Raw genomic sequence first — 8,300 nt, 5'->3', positions numbered from 1 at the left:
TAATAAGTTTCAAAGAAAAGAAAGGCGTATGTGTACCTACTGCAGATATGCTGGACATTCTGTAGACAAATGCTACAAGTTACATGGCTACCCCCGGATATATAAGGCCAGACAAGAAGCCTTCCTCTAGCAGCCAATCAGGTGCAAATCCACCTATGCAATTGCTAATCAAGTGTTTGAATCTATCTCAGAATAATCACAAAACAGTGTAGGAGATTTCATGCAAACTCTAAATCATACTCAGTACCAGCATCTGATGAACATGTTAAGCAGCCATCTTGCCTCTGCAAAGGTGGAAATCGGAGCTGATGTACACTCAAATCAAGTATAAAGTACCTGTTTTTCCATCTCTGTTAACTTAATGCTCAATTCCCCTAAACACTGGGTGGTGGACTCTGGAGCTACCAGCTACATATGTTTCAATCAATCCACCGAACACATCAAGCTAATTCATATTGTATCCAATCAGGCAGCTATTCATATTTTATCTAATCCGATATTCCATGAACGCACCAAGCATATAGAGATAGATTGTCATTTCGTTCGAGATAAAGTCACTAAGGGTTTCATCAGGCTAATGCATATTCGAACCCAGCATCGTCTGATGTATTTACAAAGGCATTACCAGCATCCCTCTTATTTTCCTTATTGTCCAAGATGGCTGTCCTCAGCCTCCATAGTCCATCTTGAGGGGGAGTAACAGAACCTGCTGCACCAACCTAGAGTCATTAGAGCTGAGGGAGAATTAAGAGCTGAATCAGTTTATCAGTTTGTTAGTTAATTCAATGTGTGTAACAACCCAGTGTGTGTGAGTGAGAATCTTCTTCCTCTATTTATAGCACATTGGAATGTATTGTAAAGTGAATGGCGATTAATAAAGTTCAGTACAATTTTCTTTCCTTCACCATTTTTTCAATTCATTCAACACAGTAGTCTTGAAATGAGGAAGATTGAATCCAATGGGCGTTAACAGGCTTCAATTGGGATAAATTAGCTTCAATTGGTCCCTGATTTCTTGCGGCAATTTCGTCTGGTTTGTGAACTGTGAAGTGCAATAGCAATTGAATTTTGCTAGGCCACTTTGTTATTGTCTCAACATTCACCAAGTCAACTTCGATTTTCTTTTTCTTTGACCACATGTCTAGGAAAATAGCATGGTCCAGTCAATTCACACTTATTGAATTTAGTATATAATTTCTCCATCCAGAGTACATGAAGAACCATCCTAAGTTATTCTTCATGGCTTTTTCTATTTTTTGAATGTACCGAATGTCATCGATAACGATAATAACAGTGTGAACAATGAACTTATGATACCCATTGCGGGTTCTAAAAGTCATCTTTGGAATATCACTTGAATTCTTTGTTGACGTTGAGATTTCTCAATCATGATTATTGTATTGGTTTTTAGATATTAAAATGATGTTAAAAGATTCAAAATGTTGAAGCTGGTAGAATTGTAGATATGATTGCATCTGGAAAACCATTTTAGCTCATCATTATGTTTTTTAGAATTTCTTGCACATTCTAGGCTTCTTATGATATTTATTTAATTTGATTGAAGGATAATTTTTTCTATTAAGACTTGAGGTTTTATCTCCAAAGGTTTAACCCCATTATATATTGGTCTATATTTTGATATATAATCGATGTAGGATTTGTCTCTTAACACTTTCTAATTTTGTTAGGGAGTTAAATTCATCAATCATGTCACTTTTGAAGGCACTCCTCGACACCTTGATAAACTCAGAATCAAAATTAAACTTATAGCCACTTTTAAATTTGTTGATGAACATTTTGGATCTAACAATGACTTGAGGGGTGAACCAAGTTTTTAGGAATAGAAAATCAAATTGTCTTGTTGTTCAACTGAAGAATTATTGTTCTCTAAGTCTTAATATTAAGTCTCTTTGGGGAGTGTTTTGGAAAATAAAATCAAAAACTTGTTTTATTTTAGTTGTCTTGAAAAATATCTTTAGAAGTGAGGGTTTATTGTACGTCTAAAAACTTAAAGGAACAATTTGTATTTTATTTTGTTATTAGGGGCCAGCCTTCCTTGCTATGTAAGAAATTTGTTTTCTGCCCACCCTAAAATCGATCTCTAGCTCTATCCCTACTTTAATATTTATTTTAACGCTTCATTTAAACAATTTAGTTATTACATCTTAGTTCATTATAAAATGGGGGTGGGATGGGTGCAGTGAAGGTGGTGTATAAATGAATTATAAATAAATAAGCGGATTCACATCATTATTTGTCTTATCATAAATTTTTTTGTCTCAGCATTCTTATTCTCATTATTCTCCCAAAACCAATTTGGGAATGACAAAAACATCGTTGATCTCTTCATGCGTTAATATCTTCATGTATGTATCCAAATGCATCTCCTGCACTAGGAACAAAGGTGGCTGCACCTTTTCTAACTATGGAGGTTCTCATCCTAACTAGATGACGGATTAAACCCTACATTGTTCATATCCTCTTCAGTTCGCTCTTCTACTGGGAAATCAACTAAGCACTCTGCGAATTTTTTTGGGTTGTTGGAACAGTAGTTATAAACCATGTACTTCTTTCTAGCATCATGATATCTTCTTTGTTGATCAGGACTCAACTTCCGATCTTTACCTGCATTCCAATTATCGCATGCCTTAGGGTTAAGATTGTTGTATTTGCACCCATCAATTGAAAATCCTTGATAATGAGCAACGAAGGGTCCTTGACTCCAATCCACTGGTCCTACCCATGCAGTGCTATTCCATATGTTTGCTTCTATGTGCATGGAGTTTGATGGATAACTCACTCCTATGTTTGTGTTGTTTTTGAACACTCTTATTGGTGTCCCGTCTATAAAGAACCTATATACACAAAATCAACAAATATACACAAGTCATATGTTATCAATTAAACATCTAATCATATGAATGTCAAATGTAATATAATATGAAAATAAAAAGAGGAGGATAAAGTACTCAGTTTAGGTTAATATGTTAGGTTTGAACGCTAAATTTATATAAAAATAATAATCTTATCTCTTGTGATTTAAACTTTTAATTAAATAATGAGTGGATTCAATGAAACATAAGTAATTCATCATGTACGTACACAATGTGGTACTGGTTCCAAAAAAGTTCATATTTGTGAAAATCTGCAGTAGGATCAAACCAAAGACGAAATTGTTGCTCCCTATGTCCCTTGTCATTTGCAAACACATTTGTATTCAATCTGTAAGCCATGCGATTATGGCCTCCCAAGAACTCGAAATCAAACTCATAGTGGTTTGTTGCTTGTCCACCTACTGGGATTGAAGTTAACTACAAAATTATCAAATTAATCAGCCCAAAACGAAAACAATGTGCGGAAAACACACATAATCATCTCAAAATGTATTTAAATTACGTAAAAAGTCGTGATGATTCCTTGAGAATGATTTCCTGGTAATTTTATCATCATTCGAAAATATCCAGAACCAAAATCCTGTTTTGAATGGAATCCAGCTCCTGCATATTTAATAATTAATTAGAGCAAAGAAAAGTCCAAAAATCAGCTTGAATCCACAATCTATACCTAATATATGCAGGTTCATTTACCTATTGTCCCTTACATGAGACGTGAGGGCGTAAAACATAGAGTGCATGGGTATGTATAATCCAATCCCCTCTACGTAACACGCTAATACAGTAGAGAGAGAGAGAGAGAGAGAGAGAGAGAGAGAGAGAGAGAGAGAGAGAGAGAGATAAATACAAACCGGAGTGTTCGTCTATTAGCAGTTGGACTACCCTTCCCTGATCAAGAACAGAAAGATGATCACCACCCCACTGAGGAGAGTAGTTTTGATCAAATGGGAATTCATCAGCATATCCACAGGCAACAAAGAGAATTAGAAACAGGCTAATTGCATAGTAATCCATCGGGATTAGAATCTTCTTAATTTGTTAACGTGAATTGTTTTTTGCAGAAATAAACTCATTGACCTGCATTTAAATAGAGTATACTGGCGAAAGTTTTAAATTACTCGGCTAATTGTCCATTCAAGAGTGTTAAAAAATAGTAACAAGTACTAAGGGATGAAATACCAACTACTTGACTTCTTATTTTTGTTGTTATAATTAATGGAGTTAGTGTAACGCTGTAAGCCTGTGCAGTACTTTTTGGAAATTAACTCATTTGGTGAGATGCGGTGGTGGGGCAGTGTTGGTGGGAGAAATTGTCATTATTTTGAGAAAAACTCTCTTGTTGGTGGGGTGGTAGTGGGTTGTGTGATGGGGGTGGCAACTGTAAAAAGAAACAATCTTTAATGAAGCAAGCTGTAAACCTGTTCCAAGCATTTCAAATTGCAAAGTGTTAAGTTGAGGAGACTAATTATTATATATCTTAATTATTTTCACCTGTTGCAAGCTATTAAGGAATTTGAATCCTTTTATAATTCGATTTTGTCTTAATATATCTTATAGATAGAGAACTATATATCTTAAACTTTATTACTATCGTTGAAAAAGAAAGAAAGAGAGGTTAGAAAAGATAATAGTGTAACTTTCTCTTGTAAACCTTTTTTCGTCACGGTGAATTACTATAGTGATGGGAAATAATGTAATCTCACATTGAGGTGAACTTTTATAAATCTTATATATTCTTGAGTGTTTATTTTTTCTTCAAAAAAATTGATTGCTCTTGATGGAATAGAATTAGGATTTACAATTCTCAACATAAAATGCTTTGAAACTACTCTGGTTTTCTTTCCTCCTCAAATTGAGTACATTGTTGTCCTCTTCGAAACTCTTTCTTTACTCTTTAACTGACTAATCTCCATGAGGTCTATATATTTTTAATTGATTTAGTAATAAAAAAATAATTGAATAATTTGTATAGCTACTGAATTTAAGATATTTTACAATTGATTATATATTTCGTCCGCAAATGTACAAAACTACTTTTCCCGAAAGCTATACAAGAGGTGGCAAATATAGTTTTAGGAATAGTTTCTAGCTTCTATTTCCGGTATTTTACTTCGTTTTTTTTTTTTTCCTTTTTTCCTTTCCTTTCCTTCCTCGGGTTGTACAAGAAAATATGCCAACACATGTCATTCACATAAGAGTAGCAAGTAGGCCTTCCCCTTCTCCTTCAGTTTGTTCAAGTATCATATTGGCTCTAGTAAACCATGTCGCTGGTTACATTTGCATCATTTATGCACATTTTGAAGTTATGGTTTATCACATTTATTTTGGTTATTTTGCTTATATATTTTTTAATTGCTTCTGATGAAAATGTAAACTTCACAGACAAGATTTTCAATCTCTATTAAGCATTTAGTCTATATTTATGTAAACTTACAAGTTTACACGCATAGCAGCTCAAATCAAGACAAACACATGGATACCAGACCTTAAAAAATGAGGACAAGGAGTTATGAGTCCCAATTCTAGCTACACTTCGTGTATGTACTTAGCTGATAGAAACCATTAGTATTTTCCAGAGTTTCTAAAGAGTTTTGTCATCCAAATATATTCCAAGTGAAATGCCCCAACTTTAAAGTTTTCATATATCAGATAAGTCGACAAATATGAGGTGTAATTGATAGAATAAATTATATGTATAATTATAAACATGCAATCCATTTTAACTTTGCATATATCATTTAGTGTTACTTGATGCCACCTAGATTAATTTTTTAAATACCATTTGTGCAAAATTGCATTACTCTTTAAACAAGATGTTAAAAAGTGTGATTGTATAAATTTTTACCATGTGGATGGTAATTCTTTTGTCTTATTCTTCAAGTGAATAGTTTCATGTAGTTTTATTACTAGTTCTCACTTTCATATCAGCCTCAAAAATATGTGGTACTAAGTAAAACTAATTGACCTTAAGGATTATCATATGCTTGTTTAAATGTTTGATAAAATAAGATAAAAGAATATATATATATATATATATAGAAGTGCGCTATTATGACATGTTTAGAATGTTAGACTAACGATTTTAGCTGGACCAGAAAAGAAAATTAAGAGAATTAGCACCGTCTATTTATGCTATAAAATACTATTCCTTATTGTATTTTGGTTTATTATATAAATTATTAGTTTCTTTTAACAATTTGTTATCAAATTGCAACTAGTACAGTATTTATAACAAGAAGATTTTCGAAAATTAATAATTATTTACCTTTTTTTTTTAACCGTGGAATACAGAAATAAAAGATAAAATAAAAACTTTGAAGGGAACTGCAATGTGACCTCCAGCCAATGAATATATAAATAGTAACGAAACCTTTTTTACATTTCATGTGCTCTCGTCATGCTTTGTCTCATCATTCGTCTAGTCATAAATTTCATAGGCTCCTCATTTCCATCCTCGCCGTCCTCAATGTACTCCAGTATATGTCCATAACTGGTTTTTAAAATATCAAAGCCCTTGTCAGTCTCTCCATGTGTAGACCCAAATCCATCTCCTCTATAGTGAAAGTCATGTTCAGCCGGAGGAGAGCTGGCAGCCCCTTTCCTAAGTGTAGAGGTCGTCACCCCACCTGAATTAGATGGCAGATCAAGATGATTCACTGTACAATTATTAAAACCCATGTTATTCATATCCTCCTGAATATGCTCTTCTACTGGGAAATCAGTTAAGCACTCTGGGAAATTCTCTGGGTTCTTGGTACAGTAGTCATAAACCATGAACTTGTCTCGAACTTCTTGATAGCATCTTTGCTGATAAGGACTGAGTTTCCAATATTTCGCTGCATTCCAATAATAGGTCATGGAATAGCATGCCTCAGGATCAGAGTCGTTATACTTGCACCCGTCAATTGAAAATCCTTGATAATGAGCAATAAAGGGCCCTTGACTCCAATCCACTGGTCCAACCCATGCAGTGCTATTCCATATGCTTGCTTCTATGCGCATGGATTTTGATGGATAACTTACTCCCTTTTTTGTGTTGTTTCTGAACACTCTTATTGGTATCCCATCTATAAAGAACCTATTTACACAAAATCAACACAAATATACGAGTTATATTTTATGAATTAAAAGCCTTTCATGTAGCCCTTGTTCGAGTCTCATTTTTGCGAGAAAATGTGTTTTGAAAATTAAAAATTTAAATGGCGAGAGGATTCAACGAAATATAATATGTACATACACTATCTGGTGCTGGTTCCAAACAAGTTCGTACATGTGAAAATCTGTAGTAGGATCAAACCAAAGACTAAATTGTTGCTCCCTATGTCCATTGTCATTTGCAAACACATTGGTATTCAATTTGTAAGCCATGGGATCATTGTCTCCCAAGAACTCGAAATCAAGCTCATCATGGTTTGTTGCATCTTCAACAACTGGGACTGAAGTTAACTACAAAATTTAAATAAATTAATCAGACAAAGAGCCAAACCAATGAGAAAAATTATTATCCTAAAAAGGAGGTAATTACATAAAAAGTTGTGATGACTCCTTTTGAATTATTGCTTGGTAATTTCATCATCATTCGAAAATATCCAGAACCAAAATCCTGTTTTGATTTGAATCCAGCTCCTGCATAGTTAATAATTAATTAAAACAAAAAAAATCTCAAAATTAATTCCAAAATTCGATCCAAGATCTTTTCATAATACATTCAGATGCATCTACCGATCTTCCCTTGCATGAGAGCATAAAATCATAGTGCATGTTAATATTGTCTGGTATATAATTCATTCCTCCTTTCCAAACATGCTAACACAATCTCTGTGTGTGTGTGTGAGAGAGAGAGAGAGAAAGAGAGAGAGAGAGAGAGAGAGGGTGGGTGGGGGGGGGGCGGAGGCGGGGGGGGGGGGGCAGTTAAATAAATACCTGAGTGTTCGTCTATTAACAGTTCGACTTCCTTACCCTGATCAAGAACAATAACATGATCACCACCCCACATAGGAGAGTAGTTTTCATCAAATGGGGTTTCATCAGCATATCCACAAGCAACAAAGAGAATTAGAAACAGGCTAATTGCATTGTAATCCATCGGAATTAAAAGAATCAAATTAATGAAGTTTTTTGCTGAGATAAATTGTTATTAGAGAATTCATAAATTCGTGGACCGGCATTTAAATAGAGTACTGATTTTGGACTATAGGTACTTAGTTAATACTGTTTAGGTTGAAAGTTGCTTATAATTTGTTGACCTAAAAGTAATTAACTTGCCATGTTTGCGAATATAGGATTTGTAGAGAAAATATTGATTCTTGATTCGGTTATTAAACTCATTAGTTAGGAAATTAGTTAGTGAGTTAGAAAATCAGTTAGGAGCCTTAGATTCTAACAAGTTTTCTGGTATTAGTTTTA

General features: G+C 34.0%; 2 protein-coding genes across 4 annotated transcripts; both read right to left on the bottom strand.

Annotated features, from left to right (window-relative positions):
- Positions 1-2,440: 2,440 nt before the first annotated feature.
- LOC111372418 (putative xyloglucan endotransglucosylase/hydrolase protein 1) lies at positions 2,441-3,233 on the bottom strand. Its single transcript, XM_022994765.1, has 2 exons — positions 3,103-3,233; positions 2,441-2,855 (listed from the first exon to the last, which is right to left on the bottom strand). Exons 1-2 carry the CDS (start codon positions 3,231-3,233, stop codon positions 2,441-2,443), a joined length of 546 nt encoding a protein of 181 aa, XP_022850533.1.
- Positions 3,234-6,160: 2,927 nt separating this feature from the next.
- On the bottom strand, positions 6,161-8,046 carry LOC111375796 (xyloglucan endotransglucosylase/hydrolase protein 2-like). 3 transcript variants are annotated; one of them, XM_022998698.1, is made up of 4 exons: positions 7,818-8,046; positions 7,420-7,520; positions 7,165-7,340; positions 6,161-6,972 (listed from the first exon to the last, which is right to left on the bottom strand). In XM_022998698.1, exons 1-4 carry the CDS (start codon positions 7,978-7,980, stop codon positions 6,270-6,272), a joined length of 1,143 nt encoding a protein of 380 aa, XP_022854466.1. In that variant the 5' UTR covers positions 7,981-8,046; the 3' UTR covers positions 6,161-6,269. The 3 variants fall into 3 exon arrangements, with proteins under 3 accessions (XP_022854466.1, XP_022854460.1, XP_022854470.1); XM_022998692.1 differs by having other exon boundaries at positions 7,132-7,340; positions 7,818-8,045; XM_022998702.1 differs by having other exon boundaries at positions 7,132-7,340; positions 7,854-8,045.
- Between the last annotated feature and the right edge of the window lie 254 nt (positions 8,047-8,300).

Source organism: Olea europaea, chromosome 2 (assembly GCF_002742605.1).
Source record: "Olea europaea var. sylvestris chromosome 2, O_europaea_v1, whole genome shotgun sequence".
Taxonomy (NCBI): Eukaryota; Viridiplantae; Streptophyta; class Magnoliopsida; order Lamiales; family Oleaceae; genus Olea; species Olea europaea.
Note: the sequence above shows the minus strand (reverse complement) of the source record. Positions and strands in the feature narration are given on the sequence as shown.

Coding starts and splice junctions, on each gene's coding strand:
- LOC111375796 (XM_022998692.1), bottom strand. CDS start 7,980: ATGGATTACAATGCAATTAGCCTGTTTCTAATTCTCTTTGTTGCTTGT. Junction 7,341..7,419: donor GAGTCATCACAACTTTTTAT/GTAATTACCTCC, acceptor TAAATTTTGTAG/TTAACTTCAGTCCCAGTTGT. Junction 6,973..7,131: donor TGGAACCAGCACCAGATAGT/GTATGTACATAT, acceptor TTGTGTAAATAG/GTTCTTTATAGATGGGATAC.
- LOC111372418 (XM_022994765.1), bottom strand. CDS start 3,233: ATGGCTTACAGATTGAATACAAATGTGTTTGCAAATGACAAGGGACAT. Junction 2,856..3,102: donor TGGAACCAGTACCACATTGT/GTACGTACATGA, acceptor TTGTGTATATAG/GTTCTTTATAGACGGGACAC.